The 15,569-nt window shown below is 46.1% G+C and overlaps 1 protein-coding gene across 1 annotated transcript in view; it reads right to left on the reverse strand.

The window, feature by feature from the left end:
- Window positions 1-15,569, reverse strand: part of INTS9 (integrator complex subunit 9) — a 69,948-nt gene that overhangs the window by 14,741 nt on the left and 39,638 nt on the right. The window contains exons 10-11 of the mRNA XM_079968674.1: window positions 8,487-8,667; window positions 4,916-4,976 (exon numbers count right to left, since the gene is read on the reverse strand). Coding sequence (XP_079824800.1) covers window positions 4,916-4,976; window positions 8,487-8,667 — 242 coding nt within the window. The remainder of the gene's footprint in view (window positions 1-4,915; window positions 4,977-8,486; window positions 8,668-15,569) is intronic.

A 15,569-nucleotide genomic window follows, 5' to 3' on the forward strand; every position in this document is an offset into this window, starting at 1 on the left:
CCCCAGATTACGAGACTACTGCTCTTAACCACTACACCACACTGGCTCTCGGGACATTAATAGGCAAGATGGTAAAATGTTTTTATATGCAACAACTGCGGCAAGAGTATTGTGAGCCCAGAAATGGAAACAGGAAGAAATTCCGACGAAAGAAGAATGGCAGACGAAATTAATGGACTATGCAGAATTGGGCAAAATGACAGGAAGGATTCGAAACTTACGGGACCAGAGATTTACAGAAGATTGGAAGAAGTATATGAATTATTTGAAGAGCAACTGTAATCAACAAATTACGCTAGTAGGACTACAAGAAGTTTTGTAAGGAGAAATATACGAAGTGTTACGAAGTAGAAAAAGATAGAGATATTGGTTATGAGTTTGAAATGTAATAGGCAAGATAAGAAATGCATACTGACAGATTAGATTGGAAAATTTTCAGGCAGGATTGATGGAAGTCAAAAAAATTGAATGAGTAAAAGTATGTTTAATTACTGTTGAAAATGATAAGTTAAAAAACTAATAAAAAATTTATATAAAAAGTAAAAAAAGGGGGGGGGGGAATGATCAAACTTTCTGGGTGATTGTGCTGTTCACAGCACAAACAACAACACTAGCTACTAGTCATCAGTGGCCCTTTCCTCCTCCATGGATTTGTCTAATCCTCTTTTAAAACCATTGGTGGCAAAAGGGATGCAGGTGGCGCTGTGGGTTAAACCACAGAGCTTAGGACTTGCCGATCAGAAGGTCGGCAGTTCGAATCCCCGTGACGGGGTGAGCTCCCGTTGCTCGGTCCCTGCTCCTGCCAACCTAGCAGTTCGAAAGCATGTCAAAGTGCAAGTAGATAAATAGGTACCGCTCCGGCGGGAAGGTAAATGGTGTTTCCATGTGCTGCTCTGGTTCGCCAGAAGCGGCTTAGTCATGCTGGCCACATGACCCGGAAGCTGCACGCTGGCTCCCTCGGGCAATAAAGCAAGATGAGCGCCGCAACCCTAGAGTCAGTCACGACTGGACCTAATGGTCGGGGGTCCCTTTACCTTTACATTTAGGTTGGTGGCAGGGAGTTCTACAGTTTAACTTAGCTAACACTAAGCTGGGGGAACCAATGGTCTGACTCAATACAAGGCAGGATCCTGGTATCTGACAGTTATCAGCTGGGTCCTGGGCTCAGTGGAAACCACCTGAGAGGCCTCGTGGAATTGTAGCGTTGGAAGGGTCCCTGAAGGCCATGTAGTCTAACCCCCTGCAGTGCAGGATTTTTTTTTGCCTGACGTGGGGCTCGAACCCACAACCCCAAGAGTGGGAGTCTGATGAGCTATTTGGCGTACCCTCCTCTTTCTACAAGATGGCTGCTCAGAAACACACCCCCCCACTCGTTTCCTAGCGAGAAATCTAAATGCGCACATGCGAGCCACGCTGGGAGTTAATAAGCCCTCCGTCTTGGAAGTGTGCCTGTAATTAAGCATGGAAGAGATTTATCCTCGGAGCCCGCCGAGGCCAGCTCTTCAACATCTAAGCGTTACCTCCAGCAACGGGAGTCGGAGGCCCAGCGAAGGACGTGCTAGATGAGGATTATACTTATTTCATGGAGAGGGAGAGAGAGAGAGAGAGAGAGAGAAAGAAAGAAAGAAAGAAAGAAAGAGAGAAAGAGGGAGAGGGAGAGACAGAGACCCCTGCAAGCAGCTCTTGAAATTTCAGACACAACGTGAAGGAAGCAGAACCTGCCTCAGAGGTGCTGGCGGGCATTTCCCACAACAAGGAAAGCGGGGTTTGTGAGATGCCATAAATGCCGTCAGATTTGCCTGTAGATTAGTAAGGGAAGGGTGAGATTTCTGCAGCAGGTTTTGATGGCTCTTCCTCCACCAAAGGTGGCCTGGGTGAGCCTGCTGGGGGACTTGACTCGCCTGAAAGGAAGCCTCACCTCAAAACACACTGAATAAAAGGCACATAATCTCAAAAGCGGGACGCGGGTGGCGCTGTGGGTAAAACCTCAGTGCCTAGGACTTGCCGATCGCATGGTCGGCGGTTCGAATTCCCGCGGCGGGGTGAGCTCCCGTCTTTCGGTCCCAGCTCCTGCCCACCTAGCAGTTCGAAAGCACCCCAAAGTGCAAGTAGATAAATAGGTACCGCTTTATATAGCGGGAAGGTAAACGGCGTTTCCGTGTGCTGCGCTGGTGCTGGCTTGCCGGAGCAGCTTCGTCACACTGGCCACGTGACCTGGAAGTGTCTTCAGACAGCGCTGGCTCCCGGCCTCTTAAGTGAGATGGGCGCACAACCCTAGAGTCGGACACGACTGGCCCGTACGGGCAGGGGTACCTTTACCTTTACCTTTAATCTCAAAAGGCTTATTAAAATCATAGAATTGTTGAAAGGGACCCTAAGGGTCATCTAGACCAGGGGTCAGCAAACTTTTTCAGCAGGGGGCCGGTCCACTGTCCCTCAGACCTTGTGGGGGGCTGGACTATATTTTTTTTTGGGGGGGGGAATGAATTCCTATGCCCCATGGGTGGTGCTGTGGGTTAAACCACTGTGCCGCTTGGGCTTGCCGATTGGAAGGTTGGCGGTTCAAATCCCCGTGATGGGGTGAGCTCCCATTGTTCGGTCCCTGCTCCTGCCAACCTAGCAGTTCAAAAGCATGTCAAAGTGCAAGTAGAAAAAATAGGTACCACTCCAGCAGGAAGGTAAATGGCGTTTTCTGGTTTCACCAGAAGCGGCTTAGTCATGCTGGCCACGTGACCCAGAAAAACTGTCTGCAGACAAATGCCGGCTCCCTCGGCCTTTAAAGCGAGATGAGCGCCGCAACCCCAGAGTCGTTCATGACTGGACTTAATTGTCGGGGTCCCTTTACCTTTACCTTTCACAAATAACCCAGAGATGCATTTTAAATAAAAGCACACATTCGACTCATGTAAAAACACCAGGCAGGCCCCACAAATAACTCAGAGGTGCATTTTAAATAAAAGGACACATTCTACTCATGTAAAAACACGCTGATTCCCGGACCGTCCGCGGGCCGGATTTAGAAGGCGATTGGGCCAGATCCAGGCCCTGGGCCTTAGTTTGCCTAGCCATGATCTAGCCCAACCCCCTGCAATACAGGGGGAGTATTTGCATGAAGTGGACACGAACCCACAACTCTGAGATTGAGAGTCTCGTGCTCTACTGACTGAGCTATCCTGTAAGAGTTGGAAAAGGTTTAGAGAAAGGGCAGGCAGAGGTGATGAAGGGGATGGATGGCTCCCCTACGAAGAAACGCCGCAACGTTTGGGACTCTTCCGTACAGAGGCAAGGTGAAAAAGATGGAAGTTTGATAAAATTGTTCGTGGCATGAAGGAAGCAGATAGAGAAAAGTTCATCTCCGGCACTAGGAAATCCTGCGACGGAGCGCAGTGCAAGTGATCAGAGTATTGGACTAAGACCTGGGAGGCCACGGTTTAAATCAGAATACTAGCACTTGCGGGTATGACATGAAGCTGAATGGTGGACGATACAGGACAAAAAGGACTTCTTCCTGCAGCGTGTAGTTAAACTACGGAACTCCCTGCCACCGGAGGCAGTGGCGGTCACAGACATGGGTGGCTTTAAAACAGGATTGGACAAATTCACGGAGGAGGAGAGGACTGGATTTTTAAAGGGTTTGTATTTCTGATGTAATCTGTCTCGAACGTTTATTTAAAATAATGGAGCATATGCTTCATAGGTATATATTTCTGAAAGTGGACCTTTTTCACGAATGGAAAGAGGAGAATCGATGTCAAGGGCATCTCTAAGCAGTGTGGTGATTAAACCGGTAGCGATAAAAACAACTTTTGCCCCTCGTTTGCAGCATTCAGGAGGTCAATGAGCAAGAGAAATCTAGGATGCCGTCTTTGGCAAGGCCAAAATACATGGGCAATTCATTTTGTGTGGGTCTACGCGCCCAGAAATTTCAAACCTCCTTTTGAAGATTGATAAGGAAGCAGGTGCCCTGTGGGTTGAATTCATGTCCCTCGCTCCCTCTGGCTCCCCTTAGTGGGAGGAAAAAAGGCCATTTGCCATGCTAGGGTGTTTTACTTCTTTTAAATCTGGCAAGCCTATATTGGCACTTATGGGTTTGAACATGGGAGGAGGCACTACTGGCCTCTCATATCTGGGGACTCCAAATAACCCCCAAATTAGCTACATGTGGAGAACTGCAAAAAATAAAGAAAAATAAAGAAAGTGCCGCAACCACTGCCCAGTAATGACGTATCAGCCACATCCCTCTGAGAGGCGTCAAACAGCATCATCAGAAAGACCCACAGAACTTCTCAGTAACGACAGCATCCCCTGGAACTGAATGGTGAATCCTTAAAATGCGACACTTGGCAGAGAACTTTTTCTGCATCTGGAGACTCTTAGCTAAACTTTTTTATTCTTTTAAGGGAGGAAGACATTTCTGGAAGTTTCTGCAATTCTGCAGAACTAGGCATCTTTGCAAAGCAATTTCCCCTATAATGCGTGTCACTATCATATGCCTTTTTATGCACGCTTTACCTCAGTAGATGCTGGCTGGAGGCGCTGCAAAATTCGAGGAAGTGTGAATTCCGAAAGAGGGCCGCGTTCTGGCCTTGTACTGTTTTGGAAAGCCCTTTACAGTCATACCTCAGGTTACAGACACTTCAAGTTGCGTTTTTTCGGGTTACGGACCGCCGAAACCCGAAAGTACCGGAATGGGTTACTTCCGGGTTTTGGAGGTCGCGCATGCACAGAAGCACTGAATCGCAGCCCGCACATGCGCAGACGCGCAGCTGCGGGTTGCGAACGTGCATCCCGCACGGATCACATTCGCAACCCGAGCGTCCACTGTAAATGCAAACTGGCTGGAATTTCTCCCTCGTTCCTTCCTCCCCCCTCCTGCGCGTGAGATGGGATCAGATGGGCAGGGCAATTCTCTTACCTCCGCATGAGGGAAGGGTGGTTCTGGCAGGTACACCTTCGTCTGCTTATTGTGACACAGCCTGAAAGGCAGAGGGAGAGAGAGAAAGAGAAAAACAGAGAGAAAAACAAGCCAGATTTACAAACCCACCTGACAACCCACTGCAGTTCAGCACTGCCACCTAGTGCTCAAATCTCCCAACAGGGCAGAGGAGTTCTGTGCTGACAGGTGGCAGCATCATCTAGCCCAGCAGCTCCCAAACTTTTGAGGACCACCCTCCTTTGGTCCCATAAACTCATCCCCAGTTCCCCCTATCCCAGAGGTTTTCAACCTTTTTGAGTCCACGGCTCCCTTGACTAACTGCATTCTTTCTGCAGCCCACCTGGGGGGCTCAGAAGCCCAGTTATGTCCCCCGCTTCCCTGAAATGGCGCAGTTAACAAATACCCTGAGAGGCAATTCCAAACAAAAAATTATGGGAAAGTGGGATAGATATAAAACGTATGTTCAAAAATACAGTAAAGGTTCGCTATCTATGCTAGCATTTGATTGACGTTGGAGTGAGACTGAGTTGAGAAATAAGGCTAAGAGCACATATTGATATAGGAATGTATTAGATGATATGTAACGAAATTTACAATAATAAGAGTACAATCATTCGTAAAAAATGGAATATACAACGGGAAAGACAGGATCTTTAGTGTGTTGGTATGTATATGATTTTTGGGGGGAATTTGTTTTTGTTTTTTCTCTTTCCTTTTTTTGTTTCATTTTCTTTCTAGGTATATAAAATTTGTATATAATTTTTGTATACAGGTTGGAAATTATATTATAGTAAGTCCTGTAATGTAATATGACAATGTTTACCAATGTAATACAGTGGTACCTCGGGTTAAGTACTTAATTCGTTCCGGAGGTCCGTTCTTAACCTGAAACTGTTCTTAACCTGAGGCACCACTTTAGCTAATGGGGCCTCCTGCTGCCGCCACACCGCCGGAGCCCGATTTCTGTTCTTATCCTGACGCACTATTTCTGGGTTAGCGGAGTCTGTAACCTGAAGCGTATGTAACCCGAGGTACCACTGTATAAGAATGTTAACAAAATACTCATCGCAAAGTACTGGAAGACACAAGATTTGCCCACCTTGGAAGAATGGCAGATGCAAGTAATAGACTATATGGAATTGGCAGAAATGACTGGCAGAGTCCAAGACCTGGGAGAAGAAGCGGTGGAAGAGGACTGGAAGAAGTTTAAGAACTATTTGCAGAAATACTGCAAAGTTTATGAATGCTAGAATGAGGTTGGATATATAAAAAATATGGCATTAGTGATACAGTGTTAAAAAGTATGCAAAAATGTAACAGAAAAAGGGTGAAAGATTAAGGTTATATTATGTCAAAAGTAAGCAATATGTCAAAGGAGTTTAAATATAAGGGGAAAGATCGGAGACATAATAGAGTGATTTTAATAATTAGAAATGAGTTTTGAATGAGGGTAAGGATTTGCTGTATTTGATTGGACAAAGAGGAAAACAAAAAAGGGAGACGTGAGGAAGTTAAGAAAGAAAGTTTTGTAAACATGAATTTTTTAAAAATTGGAGGTTTCTTTTTTAATTTTTTCTTTTTTCATGATATATATCTGTGATTATTTTTGTTGTTTTGTATTTGTCTGATGTTTTTTCTGTAAAAATAAATAAATATTATTCAAAAAAAAAAAGAATGTTAACAAAATAAATAAAATGCAAATTAAAAAAAATAAAATTCCCCGCTTGCCTGCAGAGCTGGCAGCCTCTCGCCCTTTTTCGAACACCCTCCCTGGTGAAGCATTCCCTCAGCCTCCTCTCCTCTCTCCTTGCGAGTCCTCTGGGCAGATGCTGCCACTGCCCCTGATCTCTGAGCCACCCACCGCACCACAGGGGCCTGGGGAAAGGATGCCCCAGACCTAGTGGCCCTTGCTCACCTTGGGAGGCAGCAGAGGCAGCAGAGGCAGCAGCAGGCGCTGTTGGGCCTGAATGGGGGAAATTCTCACCTTCGGGGCCAGGCACTCAGCTCCCAGGCAGGCCTTGCACAGGACAAGGACAAAGAAGGGCCAGCGTGGTGCCTTCCTGTCTGCCTGGCCTCCCACTTGTCCGTCCATTCCCCAAAACAAGGGCTGGCGGACTGGCCTGCTGGGCTCCCTTGCCCACTTGCTTGCCTACTCCGAGGCTGCCTCTGTTCCTGGCACCCAGCACGCCCTGGCCAGCCCCAGAGGGACCCTTCACCTGCGGAGCTTGTAGCCAGGGCTGTTGCAACAAACAGCCACACAAGCCTTCGGGAGGCAGAGATGTGAGAGGTTCATCAGAGGAGGGAGGGAAGGAAAGAGGGACAGAGGCCTGTGTTGTCCGCTGCACCCCTGACCATCCTTCAAGGCACCCCAGGGTGCCATGGCACACTGGTTGAAAACCACTGCCCTATCCTATAAAAAAGCATTTCTCAGAATACAGTGGTACCTTGGTTCTCAAACGCCTTGGTACTCAAACAACTTGGAACCCAAACACTGTAAACCCGGAAGTAAGTGTTCCAGCTTGCAAACATTTTCCAGAAGTTGAATCTGCTCTGTTTTGAGGGTTACGCTTCCGTTTTGAGTGCCACACTTCCGTTTTGAGTGTTACGCTGAGGTCTGTCTGTTTTCGCTATTTATTTTGCGTTTTTGTGGCTCTTTTTTGTTTGTGTGACTGTGTGGAAACCAGTTCAGGTACTGACTGATCGATTGTGTGACTGCAGTACATTGTTTATCACTTTCATTTAATGGATCAATGGTCTCGTTAGATAGCAAAATTCATGTTAAATTGCTGTTTTAGGGGTTGCTTTTAAAAGTCTGGAACAGATTAATCCATTTTGCATTACAGTCATACCTCTGGTTACAGATGCTTAGATGCTTCAGGTTGCGTTTTTTCAGGTTACGGACGCGCCGAAACCTGGAAGTACCGGAATGGGTTACTTCCGGGTTTCAGCAATCGCACATGCGCAGAAGCACTAAATCGCCCTTTGAGCATGTGCAGAAGCGCCGAATCGCAACCTGTGCAGGCGCAGACGCGGCGCTGCGGGTTGCGAATGTGCCTCCCACACGGATCACTATGGATCACTGGCGGTTCCCTCACTACGAGAAGCCAAGTTACAGGGAACCAGGCAGAGGGCCTTCTCGGTAGTGGTGCCCACCCTGTGGAACACCCTCCCACCAGATGTCAAAGAGAAAAATAACTACCAAACTTTTAGAAGACATCTGAAGGCAGCCCTGTTTAGGGAAGCTTTTAATGTTTAATAGGTTATTGTATTTTAGTGTTTTGTTGGAAGCCACCCAGAGTGGCTGGGGAAGCCCAGCCAGATGGGCAGGGTATAAATAATAAATTATTATTATTATCACCTTCGCAACCTGAGTGTCCACTGTACTTTCTAAGGGAAAGCGCAACTTGGTTTTGGAACGGACTTCTGGAATGGATTAAGTTTGAGAACCAAGGTACCACTGTAGTAGCTTTGCTCTCCCACCCTCTTTCTTCCTGTGTCGGAGGTACCCCTCCACCCAGCCGTGGGGTACCTCTTTGCTGCCAATACTTACCACTCGGCAAAGATCTGGGAGAACTCGAGGGAGCTGTTTGCCACTGGCGAGATGAAGTAGAAGGGGACGTTGGAGAGGCCGGCAGAGTCGATGTACTGGTACAGGCACTCGAGAAGGTCATAGATCACGCCGGACGGGTAGCAGGGGACCAGGACGTTCCCCCCGTTCCGGACGGTCAAAGCTTAACAAAGAGCAAGGACATGTTTTTGAGTGAGTGGATAGGGAAGAGATAATAATAATAATAATTTTTATTTATACCCCGCCCTCCCTGGCCAGAGTCGGGCTTAGGGCAGCTAACACCAATAAAATCACATTAAAAACATAATGGGGGGGACGGACGGACAAAAAACAAAAACCAATTTAAAATACAGGTTAAAATGCAATTTAAAATGCAGCCTCATTTAAAAAGTAGCTCATAGATCAAAACCATAAGGGGAGGGAAACAGAAGGGTCAGACTGAGTCCAAACCAAAGGCCAGGCGGAACAGCTCTGTCTTGCAGGTCCTGCGGAAAGATGTCAAGTTCCGCAAGGCCCTAGTCTCTTGTGACAGAGCGTTCCACCAAATCAGGGCCAGTACTGAAAAGGCCCTGGCCCTAGTTGAGACCAATCTCACCACCTTGTGACCTGGGATCTCCAAAATATTGTCATTTGTGGACCTTAAGGTCCTCCGTGGGGCATACCAGGAGAGGCGGTCCCGTAGGTATGTGGACCTGAATAACTATTCAGTTTTCTTTTTTAATGGCACTCAATGGTTCAGAGTACTGGAACCTCTCTCTTTTTTTAACCAAAAAAGCATCGTGTACACTGTGCTCACTGGGGATGGTGGGAGTTGTAGTTCAAAACATCTGGAGGGTGCCACGTTGGTGAAGGCTGCTCTGTAATATCCCCTGCCCCATTGTCTATGTTGCCACCCCGACAAACTCATATCTTATTCCTTTAAAAAAATGGGAAATGATATATAATGAAATGAAGAGGATGTTTAAAATTTCCTTTTTAAAAAACAACCAGAAGCTTTTCTTTTGGGAATTACTGGGACAGAACTACCTAAAATGTACAGAAACCTATTCATGTATGCGACTACAGCGGGAGGAATGTTACCTGCCTCAAAATGGAAAGAAGCAGAAGTCCCAGTGAAGGAAGAGTGGATACAAAAACTTATGGAATATGCAGAAATGGCAAAACTTACCGGAAGAATAAGAAATCAAGACAACGAATTTTTTAAATAAAAGAATGGAAATGGTTTATGGAATATTTACAAATAATTTTTAAACAGATATAAACATTGGCAGGATGACTGTAACAACCTGCACTTTTATACGGGCATATATTTAAACATGATGAATAAATGAGCAAATTAAGTTAATTTGGATATGCAGAAGATATCAAAAACAAATTTAAGGAACTGCAGAAAGAGGGGGATGGAAGTCAAGTTTCTAAATGTCAAAATGAATGTAAAATTAGTGAAATGTATAACACTAGTGAAACGTATAAACTTGAAAAGTATAAATAAATAAAATATCAAAAAGAGGGAGGAATTTATTGAGAATTTTTATTAATATTTATTAATATTGCCAGCTTTGGGACATCTTCCCGTTGGCCTTCATATTAATAAGCCAAACTCCTGCATGAAATGCTTACAGTTGCTGGCAGCATTCAGAGGTGAGTTTAACAAGTAAAACATAATAAATAAATATGCCTGTTGTCTTTGTCCATGGAGTTTTCTTGGCAGCGATACTCTCCACTACGACCTGTCCATCTTGGGTGGCCCTGCACGGCATAGCTCATTGCTTCTCTGAGTTATTCAAGCCCCTTCACCACGGCAAGGCAGTGATCCATAAAGCTATGGTTTTCCCAGTAGTGATGTATGGAAGTGAGAGCTGGACCATAAAGAAGGCTGATCGCCGAAGAATGGATGCTTTTGAATTCTGGTGCTGGAGGAGACTCTTGAGAGTCCCATGGACTAGAAGAAGATCAAACCTCTCCATTCTGAAGGAAATCAGCCCTGAGTGCTCACTGGAAGGACAGAACCTGAAGCTGAGGCTCCAAGACTTTGGCCACCTCATGAGAAGAGAAGACTCCCTGGAAAAGACCCTGATGTTGGGAAAGATGGAGGGCACAAGGAGAAGGGGACGACAGAGGATGAGATGGTGGGACAGTGTTCTCGAAGCTACCAACATGAGTTTGACCAAACTGCAGGAGGCAGTGGAAGACAGGAGTGCCAGGCGTGCTCTGGTCCAGGGGGTCACAAAGAGTCAGACATGACTAAACGACTAAACAACAAACAAACAAACAAACAAACAAACAAACAAACAAATAAGAACATAAGAAAAATAAAACAAGGTTTACACATCTAGGCGCTTCCAATTGCTCCATTGTCCAAAACTGCTGCCATCGCTTAGCTGGCCTTCACAATGGACTGGTTTCCATATTCCCTGGCAGCTTTCAATATCCTGGTCCTTCCTTACCTTTCCACTAGATCATTTTTCAAGATGGAGAGAGACCAGAACTGCACACCGAATTCCAAATGAGAATTCACACGGGCAGAGATCTTCGCTGCTTCATTTGCAATTCCTTTTCATTGCCTTTTTCCTAGAGTTGCCATATTTCAAGAGGTAAAAAGCCGGACACAAAATCCGAGCCCAAATCGCCGGAGCCAAAGCCTGAACCCAGAGTAACCTGGGCACATTTTTATTTTATTTTTTAAACCCCAACTCCAGGACATTTGCTGTAAAATGTAAAATCCCCCCCCCCCCCCCAGGATGGGTATTTAGGACCTGCAAAAGAGGACATGTCTGGGAATTCCCGGACGTCTGGCAAGATGGCAACCCTGCCTTTCCAAATGCTGCAATCGTTCTTTCAACAAAAAACACCTGCTGCTGTTACACACACATTGCACCAATATTTTCAGAGCACCGTCTTCTCTCAAGATCCAGCGGGTGGAAGTCTAATATCCTGTCTACTGTTATATTAAAGGAGGGATATCTCTGGATCTCTCGTCCGTTCTTTCTCCATTATTCCTTTTAAACATTTGCCACCTCTGCTCCTCAACCCAAGAGGGTTGCAATATTAATAATAATAATAATAATAATCATAATCATAATAAAAACACACACCAAAACAACGAATCAATATCTGGATGCAGCAAGCAATGACGTTTAAAAGAGGCAGTGGTAATATCAATGCTAACACGTCGTCGTTGGAGTGCGGAACGAAAAGAGATGATTCAAACAGAATCACGCCTTTGTTACTTTAAACCTTCTCAATGAAAATTTAGCATTTGGAAATGTAATAAAAGGTGGGGGCAGAACTGCATCTAGGCCTGGGGACAAAAAATAAATAAATGGATTTAAGTTTATGACATCACTAGAATCACGTAATGTAATTCCTCACGTCTGAAAAGCCACTTGCAGTTTCCATGCAGGAATTGCAACAAGTGTGAAACAGACGGTGTGTGATACTTTTGTGTTTGTCGTGACAATTTCATCCTGTGTGCTGATCATAGAATCTTAGAGATGGAAGGTAGCCAAGGGTCATCTAGTCCAACTCCCTACAATGCAGGAATCTCGGCTAAGGCATCCGTGACAGATGGCCCTCCAAGCTCTGCTTAAAAACCTCCAATGAAAAACCTCCCCAGGGAGACCGTTCAACTGTCACACAGCTCTTACTGTCAGAAAGTTTTTCCTGATGTTAAGTTAGAATCTCCTTTCTTGCAACTTGAAGCCATTGGTTCGAGTCCTCCCCTCCAGAGCAGGAGAAAACAAACATGTTCCCTCTTTCATGTGATGGCCTTTAAAATATTTGAAAATGCTTATCTGGTCTGTTCCAATGTGTTGTTGTTTAGTGGTTTAGTCGTGTCCGACTCTTCTTGTGTCTCCATGGACCAGAGCACGCCAGACACTCCTGTCTTCCACTGCCTCCTGCAGTTTGGTCAAACTCAAGTTTGTAGCTTCGAGAATACTGTCCCACCATCTCGTCCTCTGTCGTCCCCTTCTCCTTGTGCCCTCCATCTTTCCCAACGTCAGGGTCTTTTCCAGGGAGTCTTCTCTTCTCATGAGGTGGCCAAAGTCTTGGAGCCTCAGCTTCAGGATCTGTCCTTCCAGTGAGCACTCAGGGCTGATTTCCTGCAGAATGGAGAGGTTTGATCTTCTTGCAGTCCATGGGACTCTCAAGAGTCTCCTCCAGCACCAGAATTCAAAAGCATCAATTCTTCGGCGATCAGCCTTCTTTATGGTCCAGCTCTCACTTCCATACATCACTACTGGGAAAACCAGAGCTTTAACTATACGGACCTTTGTTGGCAAGGTGATGTCTCTGCTTTTTAAGGTGCTGTCTAGGTTTGTCATTGCTTTTCTCCCAAGAAACAGGTGTCTTTTAATTTCGTGACTGTTGTCACCATCTGCAGTGATCATGGAGCCCAAGAAAGTAAAATCTCTCACTGCCTCCGTTTCTTCCCCTTCTATTTGCCAGGAGGTGATGGGCCCAGTGGCCAAGATCTTAGTTTTTTTGATGTTGAGCTTCAGGCTATATTTTGCGCTCTCCTCTTTCACCCTCATTAAAAGGTTCTTTCATTCCTGCTCACTTTCTGCCATCAAGGTTCCAATGTAGTCACGTCCTTTTCCTGAAGAGGGCAGAAGAGCTCCAAAACGTGGAAAAAAATTGCAAGTTGGGAGCTTTTACAGCTCTGGCAACAAAAGCAAGAGAAGTCAGAAACATCTCATGTCAACCCCTTGGGGGGAAAAATAAAATTCTGATACTCAGCTGGGCATGGAGGCAGATCCTGAGAACCACAAAGGAAAAACTGGCAGAAAATGCTCTGTTCTTCTAAGGCTCTGTAGCCAAGGTGGTGAGCAGCAGTTGTCGCTGAACTACAATTCCCAGCACCCCTGAACACTGAGTCATGTCAGGCGTAGCTGAAGGGCGTCCAGCAACATCTGGTGGGCACCACATTGTCTAAACCCTGGCTCTGAGGTGTGAGCTTACAAGGCCCTTTCCAGCAAACAATATAACAACAGTGCCACCGTCAGAATGCCAACAGACGACTCGAGGAAGTGAGCCAAGTCACGTGGTGTGCATTAAATAGCCAAGGAAGCAGAAATATACCCTCTCAAGGGGTTACGGGGTCGGAAATGACGTTGCAAGGAATTCGGCACCTAGGAAACTTTATTCTCAGCTTCTCGTCACAGAATCGGAAGGGGCCACGAGGGTCATCTAGTCCAAGCCCGGAAATGCAGGAATTTTTCGCCCCATGTGGGGCTCAAACCCACAACCTTCCAACCATGGGGGGAGAACGGAGCCACGACAGACAGTTAATAGCCACTGATAGCCTTTCCCTTCCAAGGCACATTTTAAGCAGGATGCTAAGTGATGCTGTTCACACCCACGACATCATACAATTAACAGCTTTTCCAGTGGTGAAAATTAATTTGCTAGTTAATTCTAAATATGTAATAGCAGCTGTTGCTATGTTTCTCTATAAACCATCAGAGAGAGAGAGAGAGAGAAAGAGATTCACTTTGTAGATGTAAATTAAAGGGATATACGGTCACTTTAAGGTCTTGACAGACTAACCAATTCTCTGTGACCAAGTTGCGTTTAATAATTTTCTCCTGACCAATCGGGTCGAAGCGCATCGGGCCTTTGTCAAATTTTGTAGTCATCTATTAGTCATATAAGGATTTTGATCATGCTTTGGCAAGTCTATTTGTTATTATATCGTATTTGTAATCTGATCTATTTTGACTACTGGCCGCTGACAAATTTTGTAGTCATCTATCGGTCGATATGGAGAGTTGGATCAGGCTTTGACCCGAATAGCAAAGTCAATTTGTTATTGTGCCATCTTTGTAATTTCATCTGCTTTGATTACATTTTCATATTCTGATGCTGGATTAAAATTGTACTTCATCTTCCTATAGTATGTTTAAGCTTCTGAACCCACTTACGTCTTTTGGGTTTAGTTACATTGGCTAGGGCCAGAACACCCCTTTTTCTGTGCTGTGCACTTCATCGTCTGCACCAAAGTCCACGACAATCAGCAGGGAATACAATTATTATATGCCAGTGGTTTTCAACCAGCGTGCCATGGCATCCTGGGTGCCTTGAACGATGGTCAGGGGTGTCGTGGGCAAAACTGGCCTCCGTCCCTCTTTCCTTCCCTCCCTCCTCTGGTGCCCTCTCATGTCTCTGCCTCCCCAAGGCTTGCACAGATTGAGGTTGAATCCTGACAGACAGAAGTACTGTTCTTGGGGGGACAGGAGGCGGCAGGTGTGGAGGACTCCCTGGTCCTGAATGGGGTAACTGTGCCCCTGAAGGACCAGGTGCGCAGCCTGGGAGTCATTCTGGACTCACAGCTGTCCATGGAGGCGCAGGTCAATTCTGTGTCCAGGGAAGCTGTCTACCACCTCCATCTGGTACGCAGGATGAGACCCTATCTGCCTGCGGACAGCCTCACCAGAGTAGTGCATGCTCTGGTTATCTCCCGCTTCGACTACTGCAATGCGCTCTACGTGGGGCTACCTTTGAAGGTGACCCAGAAACTGCAACTAATCCAGAATGCAGCAGCTAGACTGGTGACTGGGAACAGCCGCCGAGACCACATAACACCGGTCTTGAAAGACCTACATTGGCTCCCAGGACGTTTCTGAGCTCAATTCAAAGTGTTGGCGTTGACCTTGAAAGCCCTAAATGGCCCAGTATCCCTGAAGGAGCGTCTCCACCCCCATTGTTCAGCCTGGACACTGAGGTCCAGCTCTGAGGGCCTTCTGGCAGTTCCCTCACTGCGAGAAGCCAAGTTACAGGCAACCAGGCAGAGGGCCTTCTCGGTAGTGGCGCCCACCCTGTGGAACGCCCTCCCACCAGATGTCAAAAAGAACAACAACTACCAAACTTTTAGAAGACATCTGAAGGCAGCCCTGTTTAGGGAAGCTTTTAATGTTTGATGTATTACTGTATTTAATATTTGGTTGGAAGCCACCCAGAGTGGCTGGGGAAGCCGAGCCAGATGGGCGGGGTATAAATAATAAATTATTATTATTATTATTATTATTGCACAGCTGTTTGTTGCAGCAGTCCTGGCTACAAGCT

This window comes from Podarcis cretensis (genome assembly GCF_951804945.1).
Source record: "Podarcis cretensis genome assembly, chromosome: 3".
NCBI lineage: Eukaryota > Metazoa > Chordata > Lepidosauria > Squamata > Lacertidae > Podarcis > Podarcis cretensis.